General features: G+C 36.8%; 1 protein-coding gene and 1 long non-coding RNA gene across 3 annotated transcripts in view; one reads left to right on the top strand and one right to left on the bottom strand.

The window, feature by feature from the left end:
- The window catches only part of TBX2 (T-box transcription factor 2), a 22,752-nt gene extending 13,390 nt beyond the window's left edge, over positions 1–9,362 (bottom strand). The window contains exons 1-2 of the mRNA XM_089676639.1: positions 8,557–9,362; positions 4,773–5,040 (exon numbers count right to left, since the gene is read on the bottom strand). Coding sequence (XP_089532765.1) covers positions 4,773–5,040; positions 8,557–8,921 — 633 coding nt within the window. The 5' untranslated portion in view covers positions 8,922–9,362. The remainder of the gene's footprint in view (positions 1–4,772; positions 5,041–8,556) is intronic.
- A 1,359-nt stretch (positions 9,363–10,721) lies between these two features.
- The window catches only part of LOC149462629 (uncharacterized), a 72,145-nt gene continuing 62,866 nt past the window's right edge, over positions 10,722–20,000 (top strand). For both annotated transcript variants that reach the window (XR_016312628.1, XR_016312627.1), the window contains exons 1-2: positions 10,722–10,946; positions 13,791–13,863. This is a non-coding gene — a long non-coding RNA (uncharacterized LOC149462629). The remainder of the gene's footprint in view (positions 10,947–13,790; positions 13,864–20,000) is intronic.

Here is a 20,000-nt window from a genome sequence, read left to right as displayed (position 1 = left end):
AAAATGTATAATCTCCTTGTCTAGGTAAGGCTGCCCATACATTATGCAATTTTCTCGTTCAATTTCCTTTAGAGTTACCTTCAACTATGTAATGCAAGGGACTGCCTGATTGTATACAAATTGAAAGCAATATAACCTCATATTATAGGGTTTTGGTAAATCTAAAGGAAATTTGTACATAAAAAAATGTATAAGGTACAGCTAGCCTTTGATTTACCATACATTGTACAGAAATTGTACAAAACAAATGTATAATATCCTTGTCTAGATAAGACTGCCCATACATTATACAATTTTCTTGTTCAATTTCCTTTAGATTTACCTTCAACTATGTAGTGCAAGAGCCAGCCTGATTGGCTGCTAATCATATTATATATGATTTTTGGTAAATCTAAAAGTTAGACTGTACAATAATATATATTGTATGGTGAGTACCTGTCCTGCCCCCCTATACTTAGCCTATCACAGTCCTTTACAAATCAAACACCATGTTTAGATTATAGAATATTATTGTACAGTCTGTCTTTTATATTTACCAAAAATCATATAATATTTGTTAATCTAAACATGGTGTTTAATTTGTAAAGGTTTGTGATAGGCTAATCATAGGGGGGCAGGACAGGTACTCTCCATACATTATAGAATATTATTGTACAATCTAACTTTTAGATTTACCAAAAATCATATAATAGTTGCTAATATATGGTGAGTACCTGTCCTGCCCCCCTATAATTAGCCTATCACAAACTTTTACAAATTAAACACCATGTTTATATTAAAAAATATTATATGATTTTTGGTAAATCTAAAAGACAGACTGTACAATAATATTATATAATCTAAACATGGTGTTTAATTTGTAAAGGTTTGTGATAGGCTAATTATAGGGGGGCAGGACAGGTACTCACCACACATTATAGAATATTATTGTACAGTCTTCCTTTTAGATTTACCAAAAATCATAAAATATTTGCTAATGTATGGTGAGTACCTGTCCTGCCCCCCTATAATTAGCCTATCACAAACCTTTACAAATTAAACACCATGTTTAGATTATATAATATTATTGTACAGTCTGTCTTTTAGATTTACCAAAAATCATATAATATTTGTTAATATAAACATGGTGTTTAATTTGTAAAGGTTTGTGATAGGCTAATTATAGGGGGGCAGGACAGGTACTTACCATACATTAGCAAATATTATATGATTTTTGGTAAATCTAAACGTTAGATTGTACAATAATATTCTATAATGTATGGTGAGTACCTGTCTTGCCCCCCTATCATTAGCCTATCACAGTCCTTTACAAATTAAACAGCATGTTTAGATTAGCAACACACTTGGGGAGATTTACTAAACTCAGTGCAGAATCTGGTGCAGCTCTGCATAGAAACCAATCAGCTTCTAGGTTTTATTGTCAAAGCTAAATTGCTGGATCTGTCGCCAGAAGCTGATTGGCTACCATGCACAACTGCACCAGAATTTGCATTGTCCAATTTTATTAATTATATACCGGATCCAACAAGGCTTATCAAATTCAAAATACATAAGGCTCAATTTAAGAAGCACAGCGAGATACAGATTCCTTATTAAAAAAAAATGTGAATTTTAGCTGATTAAAATGAGCTTTAAAAATGAGTCACAAGGCTGCTAATAAAGATCGTTGTGATACAGTGGTGAATTAAGCCTGTTGTACGTGAAATACTAGAAGCTGTGCTGAAATATATCGATCGACTATAACCTGAACTTTTATATATTATCCTATTAATAATATATCATGGGCCCAGATGACATTTGCTTTACAATTCAGTGTAATGCACAAATTCATTGCCGGATTGAAGTGATTGTGTGGAATAGACCTCCAAATTGTCATTAATACCAATCGATATGATTATGGTTCAATCGATGCAAATGCAGGGCAGCATAACATACTGCTATCCAGATGCAGACTCCATTGGCATGGCCCTGAGAATTAAATGGCAGCCCTGTCAAACATACAGGAGCTGCCCCCTATTACTGCTCACTCATGAAGGCCTTTAATGACAGGCTGCCTCTTTCTAAAATAAAAAAACCATTAATGTTTCCCATTCAATGGAGGAGCACAGTGCCTATAGTGTGCACATTCTGACATATACCTGAACTTGTACCGAAACATGTAGCAACACTTTTGACATGTGTGGAATGACTCTACAAACACCTTGAAGAACGACCAGTTCGGTAAGGGGGTTTAAAGTTTACTAATCCACACTGATGCCATCGCTGATGCTTAGAATGCAGGCGAAATCTTCAACATGTCATTAGGGAAATGTATACAGGCTTATGGCTGATGAATGGAGCTGCAACTGATCCTTTTGCTAATGTTTAAAGGGGATCAGATAAAAAAAAAAAAAAATGACTCTGCATCGCACAAATATTAGCATTGTAAAATGTCAATGGAGATTTGAATGCAGAGAGGATGGAGGGCACATGATATTGCACAGGAAACAAAGGGGTTAATGATAACAATATACAAGGTAATGTATGGAGAAAGGAGGAGGAGGTCACAGAGTTCAGTATAAAAAGGGATGGAAGGATGATCGTGTCCTGCCAGAAATTTTGACACAAGCAGGAAGCACAGTCTGCTGGGGAAATTAAAAGGGGGTGTCCTTGTGATAAGCCTGCTGGGCTGGTGAAGACAGAACTGGCTGTGTTCCATCAGTCCCTGGACACATCAAACAAGGTGGCAACATTTTTGTGGGTGGGTGAGACTACCATTTTTTTTTTGGGGGGGGGGGCGTTAAGACTAAAGTCTGGCTTGTTATTATTTTAGATTTCTTTTTGTACATCTTTTAAAACTCAACACATCTTAAGAGAAAATCTGGCTTAATTATGCTATTATGTAGGGCAGAAGTGGTCAAGAAAATATTTTTTTAGGGTGCCTATAACTACAAAGCACACAATCTGATTTTTTCTTTTGCCTGTAGCAGTTATTAAAGCCCCCCTATAAATCGACAATATCCCACATAAAGGTAACCCTTTTTTTTTGTATACACATAGCACTTAGGTGATAAGCCTCATGTACCCGACTGCACTAATAACAGCCTGCCCAACTGACTGACTGTCACATAAAGTCAGCCAATCCTGTTAATTACCATATCAAGAACAACTAATGGGCAACTTTCCTTTTTATCTCCTTAAATGCTTGTCAAAAGGCAGAGACAGTGATTGTGCTTAATGTGGGCAGACAAACAAATATTCAGCCCAGAGATGCAGGAAGCCTCTAATTTGTCTGGAAGGAGGGGAACCCAGAGAACACTGAAAAAAATAGGATTTTTTTTTTAATTACACAAAATGAAGTGTATATGAAATATTCCATTTTTGGGAAAGTTTATTAAGAGCACTATCTTGCTCTTTATAAATGTCACTTTCCTATCACCCTTATTACAGCTGTTTATATTGACATGTTAGCTCTGTGGTTCATTTTATGATTGTTATTGTAAAATGACAATACATTTTCTGATTATTTAACCCTGTCTGTGTTTACTGATTGGATCCTCTTGTACCAAATTGTATTGTAACAGTAATGTCTACTTTAATTTTGTAAAGCGCTACGCAAACTGTTGGCGCTATATAAATCCTGTATAATAATAATAATATTATTAATAAAAATAATAATAATTAATACCAAATCAGCTCCTATGTTTTATTGTGCACCTGTCTTTTTTTTTTATTAATTCCTAGCTTATAAGATTTATAAAACATCAATATTATTATTATTATTCAGGATTTATATAGCGCCAACAGTTTACTCAGCGCTTTACAATATAAATATTCCCAGTTTTAAAGAGGAGTCTGAAAGCCCCCCATTACACTGCACTTTATTTAGACATGCCTCAGATCTGTTCAGTCTTCCACATTTATCTATTTACTAAAAAAAAAAAAAGAAGAAAAGTGACCCCCCTAAATTAGTTACTTCATCAGTTTTCAACAAAAGCTGCAGGGCATCCTATTATCAATGACAGGACAAATAGAAAGATAATTAAAAAGTAATAATAATAATAATAATAATGTAAATATTCAGCTTACAAAGGTTAAAACGTGAAGCAAGTGTCTTCTTTCATCTCATTCATAAGAACTGCCACACAACTAAAACAAACTTGTATTTTGTAGGCAGACACAAAGCAGACCTGGCTACAAAGAGCCTTAAAGGGGGCTTAGTTTATTGCATAACAAGCAATACATTAATCAGCTTCTTGCCTAGACATGCATTTACTATGTCATATTTGCACAAATGATGTTAAATGCCAGTATGGCGTCAATAGAAAATAACAAAGAAAATGAGGCTCAATAATAATTGGCAGCAATAATAAATACTACTAAAAAAATGAAGTCATTATGTCAAGTTATAACAGAACGACATTACATTTAGGAATGAAGCTAAAGAAAATATATGCAGCCACACTGGTCAGTTTCTATGGTAGTGTATATTTATATGTGTATTGTAATTTAGCATTACCATCAGTAAAATGGAAGGAAGCCATCAATGCAGTGATAATTGTAAACGATACAGCACACACCAAATTGAATCATGGTGGGAATAAAAAGCAAGCCAGGATCTCTTGTGTGGGTATTTTTATTGAATCCCCGCCTGAGCCCAAGGGGTCATTCTATATTGTACACCATCCTACTAGTTTGGCATCATGGGAAGGGTTCTGCTATAGTCATTACCAGCCTTCTCCTGCCTGGGATTTCATAGAAAACAAGGAAAGCAGAAGGTAAAAGATACTTACAAAACCATGTTTGTCGGAGATATTGTTGGTGAGCTTGAGCTTGTGAAAAGCAACAGGTTTGGCCATCCATTGCTCCCCAGTGGCCGGGCTGTCAGGGTGGATGTACATACGCTTGGGCATCTCTGGGTCAGCCTTGCCAGCCACCATCCAGCGAGAATTATGGAATTTATACCGACAGTCATCGGCTGCCACTATATCCATTAATAAAATATATTTGGCCTTCTTATCCAAGCCACTCACTCTGACTTTAAACGGAGGGAACATTCTCCTGGAATAAAAAAAAAGGGGATATGTCTATTCAAACTAAAGAAAATGATAAGCTATTCAGCAACTTGACATGTTTACAAACATAGAGATCATTAAAAGTACAAGGATTACAAAATATGATGATCACTGCTATTATTATTGGAATTCATACATTCTGGGCCTACCCATTCTATAGCATAGTCTATACAGCCGGTAGAATAATCCCCATTAATAGACAGCGAGATCTTCTCTTCCTGCTGACTATTACATGTGATAGCTGCTAGAGATATTGCTTTTATCTGGTCACCATTGTGGCTAAACGGAAATCCAGACCATTTAGCAGACTATCATTGATGTGTACAGAATACTAATACTCAACATGGGAATATTTGGCCATTTACTGATCCAAGCCAAAACAGGTTTCAGAAGTTCTGTTTACAGCATTTTTATTATTTACCACTAATTCCATGCTGGTGCATTTACACCTGAAAGTATATTTAAAAATAAATCTTTGTCTAAATGACCAGACCTATAGAAAAAAGCGAAAGCTATGTATACAATTCCTGATGAACTAGATGTGCTCTCTCCTTTTGCTGCATTATTTTATATGTATGTATGTCCATGCAAGGCAGACAGCCCTAAATAAAGATCTATAATATGGAAACCTACAAGGCATACCTGCCTATCTATTCCCTAGATATTAGGACTCCAAATAGAAGCAAACATTGATCAGCCCAGTTGTGTGCGCTGTATCTTTGTATCTCTCGAATTGTTACAATGTAAAAACAATGTTTGTCATGATAACCGAAGGCTGGAATGTAACATTATAATCCCAATTGATTTGATAAAAAGGTTAACACTTTGTAAGTGTTGGAGATATATATATAGATATATATATATATATATATATATATATATACACACACACCTATATACACACGCATCTTTTTGTGTGGTACACTAATTTTTTTTTTATACTAGGAAGGAACCATTGATAAAGTTATCAGGTCTCATAGAACCCTTAGGAATTTTTAAAATCTATTTAGAACCTATAGTACATTAGCATTATCAGGTGTCATGGAACCCCCTAGTCATATTTAAATATCTAAAACTCATAGTGCAATAGCATTATCAGTCCTCAGAGATCCCTGGTAATTGTTTATATATACAATATCACATTAGCCTTATCAAGTCTAGGAGAAACCCTAGTTTTTGTTTCTTTTTTCTAATATCTACAACTCATACTGCATTAACATTATTAGATCTTAAGAAGCCCTAGTATTGTTTTTTTTTTTCATCTACAGCTTTAGTGTGCATTAGTATTATCACATCTCAGAGAACCCCAATATATTTTTATACATCTGCAACTCAGACCATTAATATTGGTAGGTCTCAGAGAACCCCTGGTATTTTTATGTAAGATCTACAACTTATAGTACATTAGCATTACTAGGTCTTTGTAGAACCCCTAGTATTTTTTTTTTCATTTTTGTATCTATAACTCATGGTGCAATATCATCAGGTCTGAGCGAAATTACACACATTATATATACACACACACACACACACACACACATAAATACATAGATACACACACACACATACATAAATACATTGATACACACACATAAATACATATATACACACACACATACATAAATACATATATATACACACACATACATAAATATATATATATATATATATATATATATATATATATATATATATATATATATACACACACACACATATGCACACACACACTATAATAGATTAGTATTATCAGGCCTCGTTGAACCCCTTGTATTTTATATCTATAACTCATGGTGCATTAACATCAGACTTCAAAGAACTTCTGGTAATTGTTTATATATACAACTCCTAGTACCTTAGCATTATCAGATCCAAGGGAACCCCTAGTATTTTTTTTATATATCTATAACTCATGATGCATTAGGTGCATGGAGCTTTATACAACTGCTGGTAATTGTTTATATATTCAACTCCTAGTACCTTAGCATTGTCAGGTCTAAGAGAGCTTGTAGTATTTTTTGCATCTATAACTCCTTGCATTATCAGGTTCGAGAGAACCCTTAGTATTTTTTTATATCTAAAACTCCTAGTACTGTAGCATTATCAGATCTCAGAAGTCTCCTAGTATTTTTTTCTCTCTCTCTTTTTTTTTATCTTTTAACCTGCGAATACCACAGCATTATCGGGTCCAAGAAAACCCTTGGCATTTCTCTGTATAAATCTACAACGTATAGGTCCTAGAAATTCCCTTGCATATTTTTTATATTCAAAACTTTAAGTACCATAGCATTAGCAGGTCCCAGAAATCCCCTTGTATATATATTTTTTTATATCTACAACGTTTAGTACCATAGGTCCCAGAAAACCCCTGGTATTTTTTTTTATACCTACAACTGTTAGTACATTAGCATTATCAGGTACAAAACCTCTAGTATTTTTTTTTATACCTATAACGTTTAGTACATTTGTATTATCAGGTCCCAGAAAACCTCTAGTATTTTTTAGATCTAAAACGTTTAGTATCTTAGCATTACCAAGTCCCAGAAAACTTCTAGTATTTTTTTTTTATATCTACAACTTTTATTATCTCAGCATTACCAGGACCCAGAAAACCTCTAGAATTTTCTTATATCTACTACTTTTAGTGCCTCAGCATTAGCAGGTCCCAGACAACCTCTGGTGTTCTTTTATATCTCATCTTTTAGTACCTCAGCATTAGCAGGTCCCAGACAACCTCTGGTGTTCTTTTATATCTACATCGTTTAGTGCCTCAGCATTATCAGGTCCCAGAAAACCTCTAGTATTTTATATCTACATCTTTTAGTACCTCAGCAATACCAGGTCCCAGAAAACTTCTAGTATTTTATATCTACATCTTTTAGTACCTCAGCATTATCAGGTCCCAGAAAACGTCTAGTGTTTTATGTCTACATCTTTTAGTACCTTAGCATTACCAGGTCCCAGAAAACTTCTAGTATTTATTTTTTTTATATCTACAACTTTTAGTAACTCAGCATTAAAAGGTCCCAGAAAACCTCTAGTATTTTACATCTACAACTTGTAGAACCTCAGCATTACCAGGTCCCAGAAAACGTCTAGTATTTTATGTCTACATCTTTTAGTACCTTAGCATTATCAGGTCCCAGAAAACTTCTATTTTTTTTTTTATTTCTACAACTTTTAGAACATCAGCATTACCAGGTCCCAGAAAACCTCTGGTGTTTTTTAGATCTACAACTTTTAGTAGCTTAGCAATATCAGGTCCCAGAAAACCTCTGTTTTTTTTTTATTCCTACAACTTTTAGTACATAAGAATGAGTCTACAGTGAAGAGTGTGGACCGCGGCAGTTGTAGTTGTGTCTCCTTACATTGGTGTAGCTTGGGCAAATCTACTCATGAGGAACCTCTGGAGGATCCCAATCTGAGAAGGTCTCCTGGTCTATGTAGCCCACCCCATCATAACCTCTAGTGTCTATTTGGTGTCCAGCAGCCCTTTTTTTACCTTCCAGACTTGGTGATGACCATCTCGGTGCCCAGTTTGTGGAACTGATCCCACAGCTCCTTGGCTTCCAGGGTGACTTTGGGGTCGTCCTCCACCTCCTCGTCGGGCTCCAGGCTCTTGAGGGACCTGAGATGAGCGGCTTGGTGGTGGTGTCCCAGAGCCGAGACATGCAGGCCAGCTTCGGCGGCTCCGGCCAGGCTGGGATCGGTGAGGGGTTTACCCAGAGCAGCCGGGGGCAGAGCCAGAGCCGGGAAGATAGAGGGCTGTGTGGCCGCTAGGAAGGCGGACATGGGGAAATCGGCTGGTCTGGGAGCGTGGAAAGGGTGGTAAGCCATGGCAGTCCCCGGGAAAGCTGGATCTCTCATCGGTGCATCCAAATATCCAGACGAGCTTCTCAGCGATCTAGCGGCGAGCCAAGTCCGTGTAAAAGGTGCCAGTCCCCGTGTGTGGAAAAAGTTCCAGTCCCTGTCCGGGCTGCGCCCTATTGGAGGAGTCGGGGGGAAGAAGTGTCAGGCCGGCCGCCGCTCATAGCGCACGCTTAGATCTTGTCGGGATCTCTGGAAAACTGTGACTATCTCACATGTCCTTCCTGCTCTGATCCCCTCGCTAATGAGCCAAGCCCCCTTGATTGCTGATTTTACGCTTTTTGGACCAATTGTGGATCTCCATAGGCGTGGTTTTGACAGCTGAGGCCAAGATGTGGATGAGAGAGAGAGAAGAGGAGGGGGGGAGAAAGAAAAGGAAGGTGTCGGAAGCATCAGCAGTAAGAAAACATGTCAACAGAATCAAATATTAACCAATGACAGGAGGAAAGGACGACCAATCCCCTCCCCCTGGAAGAGCTCCGGACACCACACCGGACCCAACACACATTGCCTTGCCGGCTGGGTCAGCTCCTCTAAGAGAGGGGGGAAAAGGGGGGGCGGAGGAGGGGAAGGGGGAGTCCTGGCCAAGTCCCTACCAGACCAAATCTAGAAATCCATGGAGGGTACGATCCAAACCACACTACTTAACAACTTAGAGGAACACTCATGGCCAAGGCCTCTAAAGTCCTATATATATATCTATTATAGATTTTTATATATACATATATATTACAGATTTACAGGCCTTGGACATGAGCGTTCCTCTAAGTTGCTAAATAGTGTGGTTTGCATCCATGGATTTCTAGATATAGCAAGATATACAGTATATATAGCTATATCTAGAAATCCATGGATCCAATCCACACTACTTAGCAGATATTGCTTCATAGATAGATATGAATACATATTTTATATATATATATATATATATATATATATATATATATATATATATATATATATGAAATTTATACATATTTATATATATATATATGAAATTTATACATATTTATATATATATATATATATATATATATTATTTTTGTTTATATATATATTTATTAATTATATATATATAATTATTTTTATGTATATTCATACATCATTTTTTATCTGTCTGTCTATTATATAATTCTCTCTCTCTCTCTCTCTCTCTCTCTCTCTCTCTCTCTATATATATATATATATAAAGTTATATATATATATCTATATATATATGTATGTATATATAATTTCTCTCTAATATTTCAAAATAAATACATTATATATATATATATATATATATATATGTATGTATACATATATAGATAGATAGATAGATAGATAGATAGATAGATAGATAGATATACACATATTTCTCTCTCCCTCTTTCTATATATATATATATATATATATATATATATTCTCTCTAATAATAATATTTTAACAAGATATTATATAAATATTTATATTAAAAAAATATAAATATATATATATATATATATATATATATATATATATATAATGTCTCTCTCTCTCATACTCAGACACACACACACAACACACACAACATACACACACACACACACACACACACGCTGTATACATATTATAATGTACATGCTGCAGCTCCTCCACCACAGACACATGGCAATGGGTGAACAAAAGCCTGTCCAGGGCTCCTGGGAGAGGGACTAGAAAAGTGGGACTTTTAGGATCAGCATGCATGTAAAATGGATAGAGGTGGGGCCCACCGGCCACTAAGTGCTTGTAGGAAAAAAAATAGTCAGCTGACTGGCACATAACTGGAAGAAATCTGAAGCCACAGGACTGTCTGCTTAGTGTGATTGTTGTTTGATTTTTTTTTTTTTTGGGGGGGGGATGTTATGGGCACAGCACTCCTGCTCTGTATAGAGGACTTGCTTTGAAGGGTCTGGGGGCATCTCCGCCTTATTGCAGTCCCTGGGTGCTTTGCACAGTTGAGTTAGGAGAGGAGCATTCTTCCCAGAAGTGAATGGAGATCCAGAATAAAAAGACAGATCGTGGGTGAGTGATGGAGCTGAAAGCTGTCATACATGTATGTGATGTTGTTCTCTGAGTGATTTCCACATAGGAGGGTGGCAGGGAGGACCGTTCCTTTCATGACATATAGGCATGTCATCAGTCACAGGGCAGCACAAGTCTGGAGAGTGTCTGTGCTCCAGAGGAGGGTGAAAAGGACAGGCTTTACAGCTCCCCCTTCCAGAGCCTGGGAAGAGATCCACAGCACAAAGATGATGTCTTAGCACAGGGCTGAGTGACACACTTTAGGGGGGAATAATTACAAGTTCCTATTTAGTTCAACAAAGGAGGCCTTGTGTGTCCAGCTATCTGCAGAGACCACGGGGGGGTCATCAATAAAGTAAATGATGAGCATCATGTCTCTATGAACGTCTACAGACATGTAGCTCTGCCTATAGCAGCTCTCACTAGGCACACACTCCGTTTTCTTTCTTCTTTCCTGCGCTTTAGATGGTCCCTTGCACTGAAAGCTGTGCCGATTCACCCGGAATGGCGATGTGTCTCTTTAAGAGGTCCATTTGTAGATCTGTTCTGATTAACTGGGGTTCAGTTTGTTAAAGAGCCGCTTGGCGCCAGTCTGCTGACGTCTTACAATAAGAACCGTCTCTTGTCACTTCATATTTACCCAAAAAATCTTCAAACAGCGCCCTCCAAATGCCGGACTGCGGAGCACAGGGAAAACAGGGATGGCAGGCGATTGGATTTTTTTTCCAGTGATCACAGCCCTACCCTGTCTGATCTGCTCCTGAGCTCATTACATGACCCCACAGGACAATGCTAAACCTCTGATTAATGGTGTCACTGCGACTACACATACATGTCTATAGGGGCCTCTTTACACACTGGACCAGAGTGTACATACACGTTTATAGCGGGTTTCTATACACTGGGCCAAACTATATATGCACTTCTATACACTGGGCTGGATACATATACACTTCTGGATATATATACACTTCTATAAGGGACTTCGATACACTGGGCCAGACTATACATGCACTTTTATAGGGGGCTTCTATACACTGGTCTGGACTGTATATACACTTCTATAGGGGACTTCTATACACTGGGCCAGACTATGTATACACTTCGCTAGGGGACTTCTATACACTGGGCTGGACTGTATATACACACTTCTATAGGGGACTTCTATACACTGGGCCAAACTATACATACACTTCTATAGGGGGCTTCTATACACTGGGTCAGACTATATATACACTTCTATAGGGGTCTTCTATACACTGTGCCAGACTATATCTACACTTCTATAGGGGGCTTCTATACACTGCCAGACTATATCTACACTTCTATAGGGGACTTCTATACACTGGGCCAAACTATACATACACTTCTATAGGGGACTTCTATACACTGGGTCAGACTATATATACACTTCTATAGGGGGCTTCTATACACTGCCAGACTATATCTACACTTCTATAGGGGACTTCTATACACTGGGCCAAACTATACATACACTTCTATAGGGGACTTCTATACACTGGATCAGACTATGTATACACTTCTATAGGGGGCTTCTATACACTGTGCCAGACTATATCTACACTTCTATAGGGGGCTTCTATATACTAGGCCAGACTATACATATACTTTTATAGGGGGCTTCTATACACTGGGCCAGACTATATCTACACTTCTATAGGGGGCTTCTATACACTGGGCTAGACTGTACATACACTTCTACAGGGGCTTCTATACACTGGGCCAGACTATATCTGCACTTCTATAGGTGGCTTCTATACACTGGACCAGGCTATACATACAGGTCTATAGGGAGCTTCTATACACCGGGCTAGGCTATACATACACATCTATAGGGGGCTTCTATACACTGGGCTAGGCTATACATACACACCTATAGGGGGCTTCTATATCTGGGCCAGACTATATATACACTTCTATATGGGGCTTCTATACACTGAGCCAGACCATATATACACTTCTATAGGGGGCTTCTATACACTGGGCCGGACTATACATACACTTCTATAGGGGGCTTCTATACACTGGGCCAGACTATACACACACTTGTATAGGGGGCTTTTATATGCTGGGCCGGACTATACATACAGTTCTATGGGGGCTTCTATACACACCCTATACCCACCAGAACACATCTTGCGATCATTGGTCTCTAGGGCACCACTGCTCTGTGCTAATTATTAATACATAGCAAGTATTTTCTTTATTGTGAATTGCAACGAAAACAAACAAAATAATGAAATAATGTGTTGTAGTACCTGTCAATTAGTATATTAAATACATAAATACATCCAATAAGGATACGATGTACTGGGGGGGAGAGAGGGGGGGGGGAGAGAGAGAGAGAGAGGGGGGGGGGAAACTTTATCGGGATTTTTTAGGATGGATTGGATTGATATAGAGAGAGAGAGAGAGAGAGAGAGAGAGAGAGAGAGAGAGAGAGGAATGAAGGAAGAAATAGAGAAAGAGAGAAAGAAAGAAAGAAAGAAAGAAAGAAAGAAAGAAAGAGAAAGAAAGAAAGAAAGAGATCATAGACGGATAGGCAGACTAGGATAGAGAAAGAGAGAGGGAGAGAGAGGATAGTATTGTAGCACCTGTGAATTTGTATGTTAGTAAATAGTAAATTATTAGTAAATAAATGAACTATATATGTTATTCATTATTACTTACCGTGAAAAACAAACTAGTGTCACGTGTCTGAATGCTAGCATGTGTATGTGTGTGTATATATCTATATAAACTCATATATCACACATACTTTCTGTCTCTTTCTCTATACATAAATATATATGCATCTGCCAATTGCTGTCCTTGTTATTCCAGGTCCCAGCAGAAGGAATCGTCAGGAGGGGTTTGTGCCATCTTTGCCTAGCTGGACCCTTGTGTAGGAGTGCAGGTCAGTAAGCAGCCTTGGCATCCTTGGGGTTAATGCTATGCGTGTATATGTGTGAATGTTTAACACATCAGAAAATAGGGCCTCCCTGGAATTCTGCTTCATGTGTGTGTATGTTCAGTGGAGTGAAATCTCATTTCCAAGGATTCCAAATGCTGGATCCAAGCGACCATCTGTCCAGTAAACATGCAATGATAGTATAATCTAGTTAACATGACAACACGCGATCGCCTTGATTGAGCACTACTTAATATCTTGTCATTTTCTCCTCTAAATGAATGATTTGATCATGTAAACCTGTCCCTCCTGTCACGTCAGAGGCAGATAAGGCAGTGTCTGGCACTCTCAGACTTTGTAGAGACAGCATATGGGGAGAGTGTGACTGGAGAGATAGGCATCAGTCCTGTTAGACAAGGTGTCATCCCATGTCTCTCTTTGGACCTGTCCTTACTTCTCCCCAACTACAGGGACTGCGGCGCCAGCACAGAATTACACCAGAGCTAAAGGAGTGTAATCAGGGACACTTTACAACATGGCATTGTGTTTCTGCTCCTGCTGCTGCTGCTGCCGGGGCCTTCTTCTTCTTTTTCCTCTTCTTCTTCCAATGCTACCAACAACCACTTTGTGGAGAATTCAACTAACTTGGTCACTAGACTTTACCCCTATAGGAGAATAGGAAAACCTCCAGGACATCCTGCAGATGGCTATTACCCAATACTGCCCTGGTAACTTTGGTGGCTTTCTAACAGGAGGAGGAAAAATACAATGTCTACGTGTCTATCTAGATAGATAGATAGATAGATAGATAGATAGATAGATAGATAGAAAAAAAGAAAAAGAAAGAAAGAGAAAGAAAGAAAGAAAGAAAAAAAATAAAAATTATATATATATATATATATATATATATATATGTATATATATATATATATATATATATATATATATATATATATATATATAAAAGCTATGTTAATGACTTACTACATAAAGGTTTCATGTCAGTCAAATGCACTAGGTTACAGTACCAGTTATCAGTGTCATAGAAAAGTCCACCCATATGCATTTTATATGTATACTGTCTATATCTCTAGATCTCAAATACAAAATCAGCATGTAACATTTTGAATTGTAACAAGGATAGCATCCCTAGAGGAATATGTGTTGTTATAAGTGGTAACTTACAACAACCACTGCCAATACGGCTATCCTTAGATAGGGGTTTGGGGAAACAGTACCTGGCTTCTTTTTGCATCTTCTTGACAAAATACAGTAGGGTGTTTCAACCACTTCTTTAATAGAGTAGATCATGTCAAAACTATGTCCCTCCAATAAAGAAGGATTACACAGTGTACTTATATGAAATGTAAAAAAAAGTAACAATTGGAAACAGTGTATAAAAACAGGAAGCTATTTTATTAAAGAGGCCATTTTACATTGCCCTGTGTTCCTTTTCAAATCATTAAATTTTTAGCTTAGCTTTTAACTAGTTTTTAAGTATCAAAACTTAGTTTTGAAACTTAGGGGGAGATTTATGAAAAATGATGCACTCAGAAACTAATGCAACTAGGCATGGCAGCCAATCAGCTTCTAACTTCAGCTTGTTCTATTAAGCTTTGACAATAAAACCTGGCAGCTGATTGGTTTCGAAGCAGAGCTACACCAGCTTTTGCACTCTCCAGCCTTAGTAAATAACCCCCTTGGTTTTTAACCTGGCAATATATTATTACATTTTCTTATTAAATTTCCCTTAGATTTACCTTTAATTATGTAGTACAAGGACCTGCCTGGTTGCCAACTGAAAAGGTTTAGATTTGACCTCATATTATATGGTTTTAGTAAATCCAGTGGAAAATTGTACAAGAAAATTGTATAATGTATGGCCAGCCTAAGTTTCACCAAGTAAGAAAAAAATGTAAGCATAACCAAAAACTGATTGCGCACTTATGGTGTTGTATAAATCACTCCCTTAGTAAATCTGTCTCCATACTGTAACACATATATGAACATAATTCCATGATCTGGTTTATTACAAATGATGTAACAACTTATGATATATCACGATAATACCAGAGTAACCAACTATCCTGTTAGGCCCAGGAAATGCATTAACAGTTACAAAAGGTGCATTTATGTATTGCTGTTTGTAAACTAGAAAGAATAAAGAGGATATGTTTAATTGTCTTCTCTAACACCAAGGTTAGGAAATGAATGTGCACCAAGCGATCCACAGCTCTCTGTAACTAATGATGGCCATACACAGTTAGAAAATCGTTGTAAAAAAAGAATCGTATTTATAAAGATCTGTCAAACGTTGCATGTGATAATGCCATCATTCTATTGTTATTTGTCCCCCAATTATTGACCTATTATCAATCTATAACAACATAAATGGTACATTTTTTTGTCAGTCGATTACACTTACAGGGTTACATGTTAACATGCGCATGCGCTGTAGATCTTTTCAAACTGCTTTTGATTGATGCCACTACTAATGTCTAAAAAAAAAAAATCGAAATTAGCCCATTTACGTTTCAAATGTTGAACGACTGAGCATAGTGAATGCTTTTTCGAATTGTTTTTTAACCGCATATGACCAGCATAAGGCTGGCCATACATTATACAATTTTCCAAAACCATATAATATGAGGTCAAACCTAAACACTTTCAATTTGTATGCAATCAGGCAGGCCCTTGCACTACATAGTTGAAGGTAAACCTAAAGGAAATTGAACAGGGAAAACGTGTGGCCAGCTCAAGCTAATTTAACAAAGCTTTTTTTTTTCTGTGACACTGGTCATAGACACCTGTCCTGATATAAGATATATTTTCTGCCATTTTGCTAGTACACTTACATAATAGATCTACGTAATCTATTTGCTAATACATCTATGTAAGCTATGTACAATAAAAAAATAGGAATTTGGATTCTTAACAAGCTCTCACTCTCTCTGTATATATATATATATATATATATATATATACAGAGAGAGAGAGAGAGAGTGAGAGACAGAAAGATATATATATACTTTGTGAGATGTATATATAGAGAGAGTGTGAGAGAGAAACATAGAGAGAGAGAGAGAGAGAGAGAGAGAGAGAGAGAGAGAGAGAGAGAGAGTGAGTGAGAGACATAAAGTTATATATATAGATAGAGAAAGATATATATATAGATATATATACTTTGTGGGATATATATATATATATAGAGAGAGAGAGAGAGAGAGAGAGAGAGAGAGAGAGAGAGAGAGAAACATATATAGATAGATAGAGAGATACAGAAAGAGAGAGTGAGAGACATAAAGATATATATATATATATATATATATATATATAGAGAGAGAATATATATATATATATATTTTGTTTGTGATATATATATATATATATACATATATATATCTATATATACAGAGAGAGAGAGAATATATTTTTTTGTGAGCTATATATATATATATATATATATATATATATACTTTGTGGGATATATATATATATATATATATATATATAGAGAGAGAGGATATATATATATATTTTTTTATATATATATATATATAGAGAGAGAGAGAGAGAAAGAGAGAGTGAGAGACATAAAGATAGAGAGATAGAGAGAGAGTATATATATTGTTTGTGAGATATATATATATATATACAGAGAGAGAGAGAGAGAATATATTTTTTGTGAGCTATATATATATATATATATATATATATATATATATACACTTTGTGGGAAATATATATATATAGAGAGAGAGAGGATATATATATATATTTTTTGCGATATGTATAGAGAGAATATATATATATATATATATATATATATATATATATATATATATATATATATATATATATATATTTTAGAGAGAGAGAGAGAGAGAGAGAGAGAGAGAGAGAGAGAGAGAGAGAGAGAGAGGGAGGGGGGTAGAGAGAGAGAGAGAGAGAGAGAGAGGGAGAGAGAGAGAGAGAGAGAGAGGGGGGGTAGAGAGAGAGAGAGAGAGAGAGAGAGAGAGAGAGAGAGAGAGAGAGAGAGAGAGAGACTTTGTGGAGCTATATTTAGGTCTTTGAAGTGATCCATTTGCCGTAAGTGCTGTTTTTTAGCGGATGACTCTGCACTCCCTATAAAATGAAGTTTAGCTAAACATCCTAAGTTGCACACAATTTAAAAAGAGTTGTCCCTCGGATGTTCTTTTTCTTTGTCGTTTTGCTTTCATCTTTGCCCATCTCTTCTCATCATCCGCCTGCTATTTTTAGCCTGTAGACTTAGACCTTGGCGCCAGGCCGTTTAAGACCTGTCAAAGTCCTTCATATTTCCCCCATGTCACATGGACCTTTCCTCCTCTCCCCTTGCCATGCACAGGCAGTAATTTGGATCTGTGAGTTGGTGAGCAAACGCAATTTGCTCTTCTCCATTGCTGTGTTGTCACTGTGACCTCAGTCAGCAGGGCTGCTGGTGTCCTGTCCTGTCCACTTAGACAAATTGCAAGTGATTGATGAAAAATAACAATTCTCACAAGAAGCCAGCCCTCCCCTGCATTCTCCTCCCTCTCCAAAGCTTGGGACCTGGCTCCAGAAACTCTATAGGAAATGAATGGAAATCGCACAAATAGCAGCCCCCGAACCCTTTCAGTCCTCACTGGCAGGGGCACAGATGCTCTCTGCTGGGTTAAACCAACGTCTTGACATAATTCCCTTGTATCAGACCCACCAATAAAGCCCCCCCCCCCCTTAAACGATTAGCAAAGGAAAACATATGAAGGATGAAAAATAGGCTAAGAACATTCCAAGTTCCTGTTGGATGGTAAGGAGCCCTGTTTGAGGATCATGTTACTTTTTGATCAATTCCCAAGGCTTGGATTGTACATGTAATTTGGGATTGTAGATGACACAATCCTTATTGGCATTTTAATAAAGTCAGATCTGGGTGAATAAAGCCAGCTTATTGCAGTGACTACAAACCCAGGCTGGAGTTGATTAGACTGCATCCATCTTTGTAAGAGCAAAACATATGACCTGTTTGCCTCCAGACTCAGCTCTGCCATCACAGCAACGTGGAGCAGCAAATCGTGTCTTTGTTCCCTAATTTATCACAGGAGATCGGTACTTTACTTTTATTTTCTAGAATAAAGGATGCATTAAGCTCCAGCCAGTTTACTCAATTACTGATATATATATGTTGCTATTTAAAAGTCCACTTTGAGGCAGACTTACTAAACAGATCATTTTAGGCTGGTCTAGGAAATTCGTGATGACTTGTAACATCAAAAATTTGATCTTCCTGAGCAAGAGTGGGTGTTTGAAAGGGAGATTTCTAGAGGCCAGCCTAATATTTACTCATTTAAAGGAGAACTATAGAACTGTTAGTAAGTACACAGTTCCAGCAGTCACTAAAACATTTACCTGCAAGTCTTTTTGTTGTTATTGTTGTCACAGATAAGCAAGTTTGCTGTTCCATGTTTTCATGCTGCTTTTTCATTCCCACATTTATAGAGGCTCCCTTTAGTGTCTCTGAGGTTGATTTACCAAAGAGGTTCTCTATTTGTACTATTTGTTCTCATTTGTACTATGTTAAGTAAATTTGGGAAAGTACGTTCAATTTGAATGCCCACTAATGTGCAAGATATATTAAAATAAATTAATTTTGCTTATACATGTTTGGATGACTGAACACAACTACAATTCGACCCTTTTAGTAAATCAACATATGGTTTGTGGTGAACTGTTGAGATAAAATCAATTAACCACATATACCCTCTGTTGTTTTCAATAAGTGTGAATAGACAGAGGAACCTGCTTTGAGGAACTGTAACACAATGGGGTTGAATTACTAAAGAAACAGAGGCTATTAACCTAACGAAGTGAATGTACACTGTGGAAAGTCAATGTCAGTAGTTATGTTAAATATAAGTAAATGGTAGTTGTGTTAAATATGTTATGTATGTAAATGTTAGTAACAAAAAAAGAAGGAAAACCTGTGTTAACTATTTATTGTGCAATAGGGTTGATTAAAGGAATAAATATAGTTCAGACAGCAAAGTGAATGCTCACTTAGCAAATAAAATGTGTGCTATGTATACCTAATTACATAGAGATGAATGAAAACATGATTTTTGTTAGCATATGATTTTGTATTTAAA

The sequence above is a fragment of the Staurois parvus genome, unplaced genomic scaffold (genome assembly GCF_062004578.1).
Source record: "Staurois parvus isolate SC_StPar_1 unplaced genomic scaffold, SC_StPar_1.0 ptg000172l, whole genome shotgun sequence".
Taxonomy (NCBI): domain Eukaryota; kingdom Metazoa; phylum Chordata; class Amphibia; order Anura; family Ranidae; genus Staurois; species Staurois parvus.
This window is presented reverse-complemented; position numbering and strand designations above follow the sequence as displayed.